This window comes from Poeciliopsis prolifica, unplaced genomic scaffold (genome assembly GCF_027474105.1).
Source record: "Poeciliopsis prolifica strain line A6 unplaced genomic scaffold, Auburn_PproV2 SCAFFOLD133, whole genome shotgun sequence".
Lineage (NCBI taxonomy): Eukaryota > Metazoa > Chordata > Actinopteri > Cyprinodontiformes > Poeciliidae > Poeciliopsis > Poeciliopsis prolifica.
The window spans coordinates 231300-247013 of NW_026562508.1; the positions used below are offsets into that span (position 1 = coordinate 231300).

A 15714-nucleotide genomic window follows, 5' to 3' on the forward strand; every position below is an offset into this window, starting at 1 on the left:
CTGATAAAATATTCTTTAATGTCTTCCATGTTCTTTCAAACAGTTGAGTTGTCATGAAGTGTGGTGGAAGTGGTGAGGCAGGACTCTGTAGACCCAGGTTGAAGTGAATAATAAAGATTTAATGATGAAATAATCCAAATGTTAACAGTCCAACAGGCAGGCAGCATGGCTGAGCAGAAGCAAAGGCTCAACCACGGCAACTGGTGATTTGAATAGACAACAATGCAGACAAGATAGACGCTTAACAGAACTGACAAACGACAAGGACCCAACAATGTATAAAGGACACAGGTTGCATTAAATACAGAAGTAATCAAGGGGAGACAGAACAACACGGATACACAAATATGTAGAAAACTCAAAACAAATACACAGAAAAACACAGGTCCTGACATGAGTTGTTTTTTGTTTCTCCACTACTTACCTGCTATCTTAACTGCCATTAAAAGTATTCTTATAAGTTTGTCTGTTGATCTGCAGCTCATGTGACCAAACCAGCCTAAGAGATGAATAATGAAAACACTCAACATTATCTTGTTCACAAGCTCTGGTTGAGTAACCCCAAGATCACTAGGTTTTCTTAAAAGATAAATTATTAAAGTGTTTTTGAATTGAATTGAAATCACACTTTTGAAAAGCTGAATAATGCTATTGATCAATGATCACCAGTTGCCATTGGGTGGATGGGGGAACACAGATGAGGAGGGAACGAGTGTTGTGCTTTTATACCCAAACCAGGGATGTGATTAAGTTGTACCAAGCTGGGGTATGCTGTGGTGGCGTAGGGGGTTAGCACAACCCATCTATGTAGGTCTAAGTCCTTGACCCGGCCATCGCGGGTTCGACTCCCGGTCCCAGCAACATTTGCCACATGTCTTCCCCTCTCTCTCCATCTTCTCTTTTCCAGCAGCCTACTTTCAAAAAAATACCAACAAAATCCTTGGAGAAAAAAATTACCAAAAAAAAGTTGTTCCAAGCTGTACCATTGAGAAGTAGTGAAATACTTTTAGGCAAAATAATACCAAACAAATTGGCAAAATTCACACAAAAACATAAAGATGGAAACCTACATGACCTATTTAGACAGCTGTAGACAAACTTTATTTTGTAGGGGAGGTGGTAAAAGTGGCTCTGAATTGAAAAAGATGCTGGCCCTTGCACTAGAAGGAAATAAACTCACCCAGTATAACATTTATAACCCGTCAGCCATTCTACTAGCTGACAGGTTACCATGTTGTTTGGAGAGAAAGCAGATAAAATTTGTAAGTGAGAAGAGAGGTTTGCAAGCAAAGATTTGATCCGAGCAGAGAGAAGTTTTGAGAGTGAGGATAAAGCTTTGAGAAAGCACAGTGAATATTTGAAAGAAAGTTTTGAGTACAAACACACGAAGTCCTGCTTTCAGACTGAAAATGGGAGCCTCTAGCGCCGCTAAAAAGTCTTTGGAAAAAAAAAGTGTGCTCTTGACTTATGGCATTAAAATTCCCCCATAAAAACCACTCCCATTATTTAGGTAAGAGATATATTTATATGTAAGATTATTTGTTTCTGTCTGGGATAATTAGCCTTATAAGAAGCACAACAAATAGAGTATAGAAAGTACATTAGTGAGAGGTTGACATAAAAACCACACTACTTACTCATCTCTGGTGTAACATGGGTAGGGGAACATCTGGACATAGTTACCGGGTTCCACCACATCATGACCCACAAATGTGTTGATTATGGCTCTCTCTATCATATCTAAAGGAAAACATCGAAGAGACACTCCCGTAGGAGAAAAATAACAACTTGAGAATAAATCTGTGTCTTTATTTGTCAGTGTGTGATTTCAATCTCTATGCTCATATTTGAATACAGGAGGCTGCAACTATTTCCTTGTAAGAATGGAAGAAGCTTATTTTGGCCATGCTGCAATATTTACCACAAAATATGAAATGGTGTGTAAGGTTAGCTTTGAAATAATGAAACTAGTGTAAACTTTTGTATTTTTCTCATAACATTTCCAGGCAAAGAGAAAATATATTTTTAATTTCTCTCCAATCCAAATTAATGTACAAATAAGAAATGGGCCTGCAGTGTCTGCATGAAGAATGTGTATTGTTCTTTTCTCTCCCTCCGCTTCCTGCAGAAAAGCTGACCTGCCAAGGAAAAGTGCTTCTGCTGCCGCTGGCTCAGGCATCTCTTCCAGCTCACTTTGCACACTGGTAAGCATTTTCTGCCTATAAATGCCGATCTTTGTAAACCAAAGAAAACAATACATTTGACCTGACAGATGTGCAAATCTAGGCCTTCATTTATGGGCCAGCCTCAGACAGCAGCACATTGCCTCTGTACACAATGTCCATCAATGAAGAGGATTTGGGCAATTTATGACTTATAAAAAAATGCTTTTCTTAATGTGACGGAAGAGATTAAAATAAGGTCACATCTGCTAGTCATGTCATATCAAATGTTTATGAACTCTAACCAAAAGAACTATTTGGGTTACATGTACGAATTTGGACATGTAGTGGAAATTTGTTTTCCATAGCAACATCAGAACCAGACTGTTTCACCCCTTGTTTTTCATCCCTTATCCTTACATAAAACTGATGTGTTTTCTCTGCCTGGCAGAGCTTTGCATCCAGACTTGCTTTCTTTACTGATTGTCTTATGAGCTCTCTGTATTGTGCACAATAAATGAATAAACCTGATTGAGTGACTTTACCTGAACAGTGCTTGGAAATAGTTGATTTCCACTACACTTAATCTGAGCTCATCCATGACTTGTCTGAGCTTCAATATGAACCCAGTTTTGCCTGTGACGGCAGTAGAAGCTCTGACACTTCATCACTCACATCTGCACACTGAAAAACTAATACCAATCAGGAGCACCAGAAGACTCACCCTGAATCCACACAAAACCATAGAGGAAGTAGAATTTCCCACCGGTGTTGGGCCCAGGTCGCCAGTAGGCTCTTCTGACTTCATTAGTCTTCTCTGTGAAGCTGGAGTTCTGTCTTATTTTGTACAGAACATGAGGTGGCAAAGAACCATCCTTGTTAGTCTGAAAAATCACACCTGGTGACAGAAAAACATGTTGAACATCAAAAGTCCATAATCACTGTGATGGCGACTGAATAACCCAAATTTTCACAATTTCCAACGAATATATGGACAAAACATAGCTTTATAAAAGTAACTATGTTCTCCATTTATTTGGGCTCATAGAAAAAATGTAGACTAAACTTCTTGCATGTCATGCATTCTAATATTTTTTCAGTTTTTTGATGAAGAAAAAGGATTTGTGGTCATAAGGTGACAAAATGTCAAAAGTTGTAAATATTTTATTAAGGCATTGTAGGTAGAACGGAATGACTCACTGGCAAACACAGAAATATTGTCCTGGTAAGCCTGGTTCAGGGTGTAGTTGACTATGCTGTCCTCATCAGGGAAGCCTTTAAACACATCCACACTGACCTGGAAACATGAGGGAAAATATTTGTCCACAGCAAAATGGATTTAAACTGTTACAAAGTATGCCTCAGTTAATATAAATCATATTGGTTATTGATACTGATCTTGTTGTGTCCAGTCAGTTTTAAACCTGGGTGAGACTTAACGTTCTGCTGTTAAATTCTGACAAGACAGAAGTTGTTGCTTTTGGTCCAAAACCTCTGAAAAAGAAATCGCTGGATAGCATTAAACTGGCCTCCAGTGTGAACTGTACACGACCTGAAAGTGTCCCGCATGTGCAGTAGTGGGCGCAATAACGTTACACATAGAGAGCGTGCTCAATGTTTTGCCTACTGTCATAAAAAAGTAGTGCTCAGTGTTTGCAGAAGTAAGCTTAGAGCTGACAATGGAGCATAGCTTACAATTAATGATGGGCAGACAAGGCTTCATTGAGTGTGTGGCACATTTCCCAAACTGTGTCGATACTCTTGAAACTGTGTTGTTGCAGATGTACTTTGCAGGTACATCTGCTGGATTTACAAAGTCATTGCAGGCAAATTCAATAAAGACTGGAGACAGAGTGAACAAGGTTCATTCATGTTTTCATTTAGAAACATCAGCTGCTGTTACAGCTTCGGGCTGAAGCGACTGCACCGTTTACAAACCATTTCTTCTGCTTTTGATAACACTCTTTGACAGGGCACTGATGTTGACAGCGTACATAGAAATTTAATTGCAAGTTTGTACAATGCAGGGTAATGTAGTCTTTGCATTTCCCAGTACTGTAGCTCGTCCTGACTGTGATCTTGGTGTGTTCACCCCAGAGATGCATATTTATACCTTGATAATGGCATTGGTGGTGACATTTGAATCGGCCTTGTTCTCTTTGATTTCCATGTTCACCTGCTGCCACAGGTTGTCATGTAGGTAGCACCACTGCGCTACCTACCATAGGTAGCACTGTTGCCTTGCAGCAAGAAGGTTCTGTGCTCAATTCCCAGCCCGCGGTCTTTCTGCATGGAGTTTGCATGTTCTCCCTGTGCATGGTGGGTTCTCTCCCACCAATAACAGGTGGGTACTCCGGCTTCTTCCCACAGTCCAAAAACATGACTGTCAGGTTAATTGGTCTCTCTAAAAAATTCTCCCTAGGTGTGTGTGTGTGCATAGCTGTTTTTCCGGTCTGTCTTTGTGTTGCCTTGCAACAAACTGGTGATCTGTCCAGGGTGACCCCGCCTCTCGCCTGAAACGTTCCATGGAGAGGCACCAGCACCTCCTGTTGGAGAATCGGAAGGTGCAAAACTTTTGATTATATAAGTTAACAAATAATACACAGAGACGAGTCCCTTAATGCCAGCCACGGCGGGTTGAGAGATTTATTATAACTTCTACCACGGATACATCAATACAAAACCATTGTTCCAAAAAGTATTTCCCCAAAATCTCCCCCTTCCTTATCATCAATCCCTTTTTATACTTCCTGTTATTCCATTGGTCAGCATTGGGAAGTCTTGACCGTGCATGTTTTGCTTTGGTTTTATGTCAGCATACTTGCAGCTCTTACACTGGGTGTGTATTGGACCTTTTTTAGAGCAATTGACCTAGTGAACTTGAAACAAAAGATTTGCAAAACAAGTAAATTAATCACAATTATTGTTCTTATTTATCTAAACAGCTTACTTCCCAAATCATATTTTGATCCAACTTTGTGCTTTGCACGGAAGGGAGGAGGGCTATTAGGTCACCATGTTCCAGTCAGGCGCTAGAATATTTCCCGCAAAAACAACTCCATAAAAAGTATTTCCACGCTAACGCTCTCGACCCCACTAGGGACAAGGGTGTAAAGAATATGGATGGATAAACACAATTAACAATCATGACAATGCTGAACCGGGAGCAGATTAAGTTGAAGGTCCAGTTCAATCGCCTGCTTTCTGGAAATGTTGATATTAGAGGAGGTTGTGAGCAATGTTCCCTCTAATTGTTCATGTGTCTGGGCGTACACACAAGCTTCCTGGGCACACTGAGGACCTCTGTGAGCATCATCAGTGTACACGGCGTGGCCACGCACAAGTATCATAAATCTGGAATCATAGAAAGTTGCATGGCTTATTAAAAAAATCAAATTACATCAGCAATTTTCATTCGTTTGCTTTTAATTTAAGTGATTTGCTCAATTAAAATAAAAAAAAAGAAAAGAAAACATTGCTGTTCATGAGATGCATGCTATAAGTAAGAGTCCTGCTTCAGCCAGGGTGAGAAATGAGACATTACATCTTTCAGACATAAATGTTTGTTCATATTACACATTTTGTTCATGTTCACATTTTCTGTAGCTTGTGATGCAGTATAAATTCTTGTAAAATATTTAATTACAGTTTTTTTCACGTCTGCCCTTCTCACTTCTTCTCACTTCTTCACTTCTCCAGTGGTTGTTCACTTAGCCCAGGTTGATGGTCAGTCTGCTTCTTGCTTTATCTACTTGAATTCAGCATATTGACTGTTAATAGCCTCCATAATCTGTGGGTGGAGGAGAATGGCCTCATACTTCTTTGCCATTGTACAAATGTCTGCTTATCTATAGTCAAAGTCTGAACTCAACATTTCAATATCAAATGCAGACCATTCCTTTCATTTGATTTGATTCCATTTGATCTTAGAAGAAGTGCATTTCTTTTTTTTTTTTTTTTTTTTTACTTTGGCTTGGTGAGTGGATGTCCCACGTAGACATGATAAGGTGATGGCTTTCACGTTTTTTAACTCTACCGCACTATTCTCACCTGCACGGCGCATATGACCTAGGCACGTAACCCACATAGCCCAGGTTGATGGCTGATTGGCTACGCAGCTAATCAGCACAATGCTGATTGGCTGCGTAGCGAAAGTGAACCGTATCGTATCATTGGCTGGATTCCTGTCACTCACTGAGTTCGATCGCAAAGTAGTACGGAAAAAAAAAATTATTGGTCCATAGTCAAAACTGATGTCTGAGCTCAATGTCCACTTTACGTTGGACTTTATTTTATGCGCTACATAGATTTTCTTGTGCGCTGCGAATATGTGAGCAGTGCGCGATTGCGCAGGCGCGCAGCTTAGAGGGAACATTGGTTGTGAGTGAAGGAGCAAGAGAAAGACAGTAGTTTTGAATTTTCTATATTTGATTTTTTACTGTATTTTCACTGAGTGTTTATGTTACTTGTGATTTTTGTTTGTTTTGTCAAGTTCTAAGGGTTTTTTTTGGTTGGGGTGTAGTCGTCAGGTGTGTCTGGCTGGCCAACTCCATGGTGGCAGGTGCTGGGGTTTTCTCCACGCTGACTCTGAGGAATGGCTGCATAGTGCTGGCTCTACATGCAGCGTGAAAGAAGTTTGTTTGGCTGGTGATGTTCAACAAAAGCGACATTGTTGAACATACCTCCATCAGTGATGAGTTTTTGACCAAAGAGCTGTCTCGACATGGTAAAGTCTCACCCATGAAAATAGTCCTTTCTGGGTGTAAATCACTATTATTGAAACATGTTGTCTGTCACCGGAGACAACTGTTTATGTTATTAAATCAACGTGACAAGGAACTTAATTTGCAATTTCATGTGAACATAAATGACCATTGTTTTGTCCAATAGTATGAAATAGCGGATGCTGATCCACTCTCTGCTGTCGGACACAGGGCAGCAACTGAGTAAAGAGTCAGATCAGGACTCCTCCTAATCTGACCTGGTTCAAATCAGGAAAAGTCTGATCTGACTCCTCCATATCAGACTCCTGATCAGGACTCCTGAACTATTCTCTGTTCAAGAGTGAATACAAAGAGAACAGGGATCTGTTCAGCAATGGACTACTACAGGTCTTCAAGGGGACTAGTACTAAGCTAGAGCGACCCCTGGGGCTTCAGGATCCCCATATAATCCTCCTTAGTATGCAGGGCCAGAAAGTTCCTGGTATCAATGGGCTCACTGTAGAGTTTTGTAAAACCTACTGGAACATTTTAGCAGAGAACCTGCTGGATGTCTACAATGAAAGTCTGCTCACTGGTTCAGACTTTCTTGGTGCAGAACAGTTGTAACCCTGCTGGCTAAAAAAGATAACCTGAAAGACATGAAAAACTGGCGCCTTGTGTACCTCTTCTGCACTGATTATAAGATCCTCTCCAAGGCCCTGGCAACTAGGCTGAGAGAAGCTATGGAGCAGATCATCCACCGGGATCAGACCTATTGCATCCCCAGCAGGTACATGGTAGATAACATCTACCTAACTCGAGACGTTAGAGCTCTAGTTCATTGTGTCTACAAACAACAACTAGATCAAGAAAAGACATTTGACCGCTTTGAGCACAACTTCCTCTGGAAAACCATGAGGGGGTTTGAGTTCAGAGATGGTCTTTATGCTAAGATCCCAGTACTGTACAGTGATATTGAGAGTGTGCTGAAGATCAATGGTAGCCTGTGTGATCCTTTTAGGGTGTGTAGATGGCGTTCGTCACGGCTGCGCGCTCTCTGGGATGCTCTACACACTGTCCCTGGTCAGAATGGTTGTTTCTGGTTCTGATTGTTTGATGGACCAACCATCAAACAATCATCCAATTCTTGTCAAGTAATCAATGTTGAGAATGTGTAATTGAATCAATGTTGTATTATGGTTGAAATCTAATGAATGAAATCCTGATGTCTGATCAACATCTGATCAATGTTGAATCAATGTACTGATTTTAGTCTTTCAAAGTTAAAGGGGTTGTCTCAGATTTATCAATATGTTTTTAAATCCTTTGCCCTTTCTAAATGATGTCATTCACAGACAAATCACTCTCAGCATTGGCTTTTAGACGAGCCTTTAGTCTCAGACTGGATGTGTGTTGCAGTGAGGTACCAGGACTGTTGGAGTCGCTGTGCAGGTCCAAGACGACAATTTTGAAACATCTAGTGGAGACAGTCGGACCAGACTTTTCCAACACCCAGGCCGTTGCTTCTCTATTGAGAGTCCGGTCTACTAGACTTGTACAGCATTTCCTGGCCATGGTGAAGGAGAGGATGACGCGGGGGAGAGGCGTCTCCTGCACCTGCTCCACAAAGGACTGGTTTCACCAGACCCGACAGACTCCGTCCCTGATTTGATCCTGATCACCGGCTTCACAAAAGACAGTGGTCCTCTGTTATCCAGCAAAGACTCACAGATGAGCCTTCAGAGTACGGGCCCAGAAGTACTCTATAGAAACTGTGTCAAAGTCCTGAGTGAAAGAACTCTGCAGAATAGAGCTGTGAGCGTGTGGACAAACTGACTGGGAGGACAAACCTCTCAGTGGAGGATTCTCTACAAACGTCCAATAAAGAAACGGACTGGTGATCTCAAATGGAGGATCCTATACAGTGTCATAGCTACAAACTCGTTTTTATTGGCTATTAGTCCAGGTGTTTTAAATGAGTGTCCTTTTCTGTGGTCTGTCTGAGAGTGTTTTTCATGTTTTTATTGACTGTAGGAGACTGACAATCTTTTTTAGTTTATTGATGAGTGTTTTTAGCTGTTTTGGCATTATTTTTACCTGTTCTATTTTTATTCATTGACTGCATTTTAATAAAGCCCATAATCTGAAAATCTGAAACCAAAGTGTCAGATTTTAAATTTCTTAATTGCCAAAGAAAAGATGACTATTTGTTTGTCTTGTAGAGACAAACTTCAGACTGGACCTCAGCTCTATGCCGTGTCTCTGTGGAAGTGCAACGTCAAGGCCAGGCTGAGGCTGGAGTTTTGCTTCCAGGTAGCCACAGGGGATATGGTGGATTTTCTGCAGCTACGGGGCTTCAGTGGGATTTTGTACACTACATCAACTCAGGGAGAATTGAAACTTAACAAAGACTTAACAACCACCATTCATTTTTAAGCTTGTCCTGATATGATATTTTTGTTTCCAGTGATTTGTTTTTTATCATTGTGCACTTTATCATTGTGACAAAATAAATGTTTTCTTAAAAAAAAGAGAAAAACTCTTCTCTTTTGTATGGCGGTTGGCAAACTTTTAGATGCATTACCACCGCCTTCCAGATTGGAGTATGGATGAGATGCTTTTACTACTGCAATCTCCCCAAAACACCAGTTCTTCTTAAAAAGCTAAAAAATAATACAACCCACAGACATGTTGAAACAGTTTCTCCCTCATACATACAATTTGTTGTGTTGACAACCAAACAACACAGGAGCTGTATTGGTCACGTGTTTTTTCATGAAGTGATACGCGCACCGACTCAGGGTTAAGTCATGTTTGAGATGTCTGTGTTGTCTGATCCATCACTACTTACAATTTCGAAGTTGTTGTCTGACCAGAACCAGCACATGACAAACTTAATCCTCGTTTCAATCTGCCATGTTGTCATTTTTCTTCCCACTTGCGTGTATAAGGACGCAGAATAGAGACATTTGTCTTGACAAATGACAATGACAATGTCATTCAGATTCAGGTCACATGTGAAAACATCGAATACATATCTGATTTCCAAGTGACCTGGGTCCTATTTGGAAAAAAGCCGACATGTGATCTGTTCATGACAGTCTGAACAACACAGATCAGATTTTTTTATTTTTAATTAAATGTGCAATGCGTATTCAATTCATATGTGACCTAACACCCATTTGTTCATAGTCTGAGACCTGAATACTTAAATATGTTAAGCCTAGCCCTAAAAGTAGGCTAGCCTAGCAGTTTATCAGCAAAAAAACACATTTTTGATAAAGCCTAGAGCTGCTTAGCTAAATTATCCGAGATATATAGTTATGCCTCCTTATGCTCTACTGACCACTTCTTGTTCTTCTACTTTCTCCTTCTCCTTTCCAACTTTGCATTTCTTGCTGTCATTTCAATATTTAACAATCTTTAAGTGAACCTGGCTCATGCTAAACCAGGTTCTACTGAAAGTTTCTTTCTGTCATAGAAGAGATTTTTCTCACCATTGAATAAATGACTTGATACAATCTGCTGGGTTTCCTTAGATAGAAAAACTAATGTGAATAACCTATACTCCAGTCATGTTTAATAACTGTAAGACTGGATTGAATTGCCTTTTGTTTGTTTTTAAAGAGACTTAAGATGATGTGTTGTGAATTGGCACTATCTAAATACTTTTGTAGTTGAATTTTGTCAACTATTTTCTATGAGCAGAGTTCAACCTAGACTTTAGTCAAATACAGACATTTATCATTGTCAGCCTTGGAAAGCAGCAGTTCAGCAGTTCCAAATGTCAGCGTGTCAGAGGAAACTCCTGCGTCAAAAAAATTCATCAACTCGCAAAATATTCAGTCTAAAGCAAATTAACTAACTGAAATGCTATTCAGATGCTATGCAGATATCAGCATGTCAAAGCTTTTAGGTTTAAACTTACAATAATAGTCAATATCCACACCATTTGGTCCCTGGAGTGCTGACCTTTGACATGAAGCGTGTCCAGACACAGGCAGCGTTGTCGATTGTGTCCAGCTGCTCCAACAGGGTGGAGGTGTTGGGCAGCGTGTAGTTTCCCATCATCAGCGCCTGCATCAGCTCACTGTCGGTGCCGTTCAGCAGCTCTGGCTGCTGCTGCAGCTCTGAGGACAGCTGGACAAAGACAGGAGGAATAAAATGACCCAATCACAGCCAGAGGCAAATACAGCGCAATACACAAGTATTCATAGCCTCTACACTTGTCATATTTTGTCATGTTTTGATCAGAAACATCAGTGGAATTCAGTTTTGACTAGCAGACCAACACAAAGAAGTGCAGAATAGAGAAGTAGGCTGAAACACCTGGTCCCCTCAGGAAAAGTCAGAGCTACTGTCCTCTGTGTCCTCCACCCTTCAACTCCTTCATACACCACATGTATCCACCTTCTTTCTGGCTTCCTGCCCTGTGAATCCAACCTCAGCATCCTAATCAATGTCATCATTGTTTCTCTGAACATGTCTACACTGTATTATTCAGATAAGATGGTGGTGCGTGAACAACGCGAGGCTCAGTGTCTCGCCAGGACCTGCTATTTAGTGGTTTTTTAAATCTATTTCTCACAGGACTTTTTTCAAGAACTGCACCGCGTTGCTCTGCTATAGCAGACAAGTACTTTTGGACCTTTGGAGCTACAGTCCTGACACTTTTATCGCCGATCTCAGACTTATCCCAGAGACCTCCAGAACACTGGAGGCGGCCCACTTCTCCTGACCGGGCGGAATGCACGTAGGCGGAGACGAGAACGCAAACAAAGGCGGGGTAAGCGTGGAGGGGTGCGAGCGAAGCTAAAGCTAACACCACACTGCTCCCTTTACCCAGCATTTTCATCGCCAATGTCCGTTCTTTGGCCAATAAAATGGACTAGTTTATGGACTCAAATGTCATGGTTTTCACTGAAACGTGGCTTAACAACAGCTGCCCAGACAATGCTTTCCAGTTAACTGGATGCCATACACACCGAACCGACAGGATAGCAGATTACTCCGGTAAGACCAGAGGTGGAGGTTTGTGCATTTATATTAAATGCTTGGTGCACAGACTCTGCTATTACCGAGAGTCACTGCTCACAGAATGTTAAGTTTTTAATGATCAAATGCAGACCTCATTACCTCCCAAGAGAAATCACTTCGATTATCCTCACTGCTGTGTACAACCCTCCCCCTAATGCCAAGCTAGCCATGAAAGAACTCAATGCGGCCATTAGCAAACACCAAACTAAATACCCCGAGGCTGCTTTTATTGTTGCGAGTGACTTCAACCACTCCAACTTGAAGACAGTCCTCCCCAGATTCCACCAACACGTCTCCTGCCACACCAGAGGAGACAACACCATGGACCATGTCTACTCCAATCTGGCTGGAGCTTACACATCCCCCACATCGGACAATCAGACCATCTCTCCCTGTTCCTCACACCTCGGTACTCACCAATCATCCAACATGTGAAACCCACTGAGAGGACAGTGAAGGTGTGGCCAGAGGACTCAGACGCTGTGCTCCAGGACCAGTTCAGGAATACAGATTGGAATACTTTCCACCACAGAGACTTGGATCAGTACGCCTCATCTGTACTGGACCACATTTCCACCACCATAGACTGTGTCACCATTCACAAACGCATCACCTGTACCCCAACCAGAAACCCTGGATGAACCGAGATGTTCGTCTCCTGCTGTAGGGATGCACAGACCTACAGCGCAGCCCGGGCTGAGCTGAAGAGGGGAATCAAGAAGGCCAAACACCACTACAAAAGAAAGGTGGAGGATCACTTTTCCAACTCCAACCCTTGACGCATGTGGCAAGGCCTTCAGATTCTCACAGAATACAAAAACTCCAACACCTCCCCCGCCTCCTCTGATGTCTCCTTCCTCAACGAGCTTAACAACTTCTATGCTCGTTTTGAGAGAGGGAACACTACAACTGCAATTAAGACAGCCACCACCCCAGATAAACAGTCACTGACTCTCCTCTCCACTGATGTAGGAGCGGCTCTGAGCAGAATTAAATCCCACAAGGCTGCAGGTCCTGATGGCATACCTGGACGTGTCCTCAGAGCGTGCTCTGGGGAGCTGGCAGGAGTGCTGACGGACATTTTCAACCTGTCCCTGGCCTGCGTCGTGGTACCGACCTGCTTCAAGTCTACCTCCATCGTCCAAATTCTCAAGAATTTCAACCCGTCCAGACTCAATGACTATCGCCCGGTAGCCCTCATTCCCATCATCACCAAGTGCTTGGAGCGGCTGGTCCTAGCTGGTCCTCAGATCCTGTCTCCCCCCCACACTGGATCCCTACCAATTTGCATACAGGCAGAATAGGACCACAGAGGATGCAGTCTCCATAGCGCTGCACTCTGTCCTTTCTCACCTGGACAACAAGAACACTTACGCCAGAATGCTGTTCTTAGACTTTAGTTCAGCATTTACCACTGTCATGCCATCACAACTCATTGCCAAACTCACAGACCTCGGCATCAGTTCACTCATGTGCAACTGGTTGCTCAACTTCCTGACCAGTTGACCCCAACACGTCCGGCTGGACAATCACTTCTCATCCATTATCATCATAAACACCGGAGTGCCACAAGGCTGTGTGATGAGTCCCTTCCTCTATTCTCTCTTCACCCACAATTGCAGACCTGTCCATGGCTCTAATACCATCATCAAGTTTGCAGGTGACATCACGGTGATCGGCCTCATCAGAGACAACGATGAGGCCGCCTACAGGGAGGAGGTGGACCGTCTGGCTGAGTGGTGTGACAAGAACTACCTAAAGCTGAACACCGAGAAGACCAAGGAGCTCATCGTGGACTTCAGGAGGAACGCTGACCTGCACCCACCCATCCACATCAAGGGAACAGCGGTGGAGCATGTGAACAGCTTTAAGTTCCTGGGAGTCCACATCTCTGAGGACCTGACCTGGATGACCAACTGCTCCAAACTTGTCAAGAAGACGCACCAGCGCCTCTTCTTCATCAGAACCTTGAGGAAGAACCACCTGTCCTCAGCGATCCTCACCAACTTTTACCGCTGCACCATTGAGAACATTCTCACCAACTGCATCACAGTTTGATTCAGGAACTGCTCTGTCTCGACCGGAAGGCTCTTCAGAGGGTGGTGAAAAATGCCCAGCACATCTCCGGGGCACCGCTCCCGGCCATCAATGACATCTACTGGAAGCGGTGTCTGAAAAGGACCGGGAAAATCACCAAGGACTTCACTCACCCTGCACACACACTCTTCTCTCTCCTGCCCTCGGGGAGGCGATACGTACCAGAACCTACGTACCAGAACCACCAGGCACTGGAACAGCTTCTTTCCCACAGCTGTCAAGCTCCTGAACGCCTCCTGACACAAACTATAAGGACTGTACCTCCCCATCCTCGGACTGTTCCCCTCACACACATACATGATCTGTATACAATCTTTATATAATCTGTAAATCTAATTTGTCATTATTTAGCCTGTATTATAAAACAACTAATATATAGACAATCCATTCTTCATATTCCTGTATATTCTGTGTAATTTGTATAATATGTACATAGCTCTCATATTTATATTTGTACAGAACATTTTATTTATAGCACGTCAATATTACTCTCTGTTTATATCTTTGTACACCTGTTTATAAATATTTATATCCTGTATTGCACTTCTGGATAGATGCAAACTACATTACGTTGCTTTGTACATGTGACAGTGCAATGACAATAAAGTTGAATTGTATTCTATTCTATTCTATTCTGATCTATTCTATTCTATTCTATTCTGTGTCAGTCAGGCCTCTCTGACTTTATCTCTGATGTCCTCATTCTAGATCCCATCATCCTTGTTTCTCCGAAACAGAACCTGAACACCTTGAGCTTTGCAGCTGCCAGTACCTCTCAAAACCCTATACTGCTGCTCTCACTATAGTACATCTTTTCTTTCATTCTTACTGTTACACATTTGTCACGCCTGATTCTTTTCTTCACCCAATCAGACCTGTTTGCACATGCTTTTTAATCTCTTTTCCACATTCTCCTTTGCTGTGGACCAATCACCCTAAATTCTTAAAGTCTCTACCTTCTAACTTTTACTTGTTATAATGTCACTGTTCCACTTTTACCCCTCTCACTTACACTCAGGCATTCTGTCTAGCTGCAGCTAATGTTCATTCCTGTACCTGTGCCCTGCTCTCACTGCAGCTCATCTGCAAACATCACAAACCAAGGAGACTCGGGATCCTGCTACTAGATTTCAATTACAATTATACTAAATGATGGATGGCACAATTTTCTGAATTTTATTTGAACAAAATATTGAAAATTGTGTATGTTTTTCTTAAACTTACCAACACAAAGTGTGCTGCTTTGTGTTGGTGTGTCCAAAGCAAAACAATCCCACTAAAATACTTTAGTCTGAAGTTGTAACACAGTAATAATATGAGAATGTTCAAGAGGTGAAAACTTTTCTGTACATCTTAGCAGCACTGTGTACCTGCTGGAGCCACAGTAGATGGCTCTGCAGGTGGCCCTCCTCCAGAAAGGTCCTGAGCTGGGCAGAAATGTTCAGCCACACTCGGGTGTAGTGGGTCACATTCCCAACAAATGCAAATGTCTCATTCGCCTTGGATTGAAAAGAGAACAAAGTCAACTATACTGACTTTTACACTATGGCCTTTCTAAAATTACAAACTACAAACGTTGCTGAGTTCTCCAATCTGCTTGGCCTAAGGAGTCAATTCTCAACCAAACCAGAGTGAAAAGAATTAAACTGCCTAGAAAGTTTTTTGCTGAATCTTGGTTGTATCAAGATGCAGATGGTAAAATTATTAGAATCTTC

General features: G+C 42.2%; 1 protein-coding gene across 4 annotated transcripts in view; it reads right to left on the reverse strand.

Moving 5' to 3' along the window:
• Nucleotides 1-15714, reverse strand: part of abca2 (ATP-binding cassette, sub-family A (ABC1), member 2) — a 125891-nt gene that overhangs the window by 59509 nt on the left and 50668 nt on the right. For all 4 annotated transcript variants that reach the window (XM_055024905.1, XM_055024906.1, XM_055024907.1 and 1 more), the window contains 5 exons: nt 15370-15498; nt 10838-11005; nt 3363-3459; nt 2887-3060; nt 1638-1740 (listed from right to left, as the gene is read on the reverse strand). In XM_055024905.1, coding sequence (XP_054880880.1) covers nt 1638-1740; nt 2887-3060; nt 3363-3459; nt 10838-11005; nt 15370-15498 — 671 coding nt within the window. The remainder of the gene's footprint in view (nt 1-1637; nt 1741-2886; nt 3061-3362; nt 3460-10837; nt 11006-15369; nt 15499-15714) is intronic.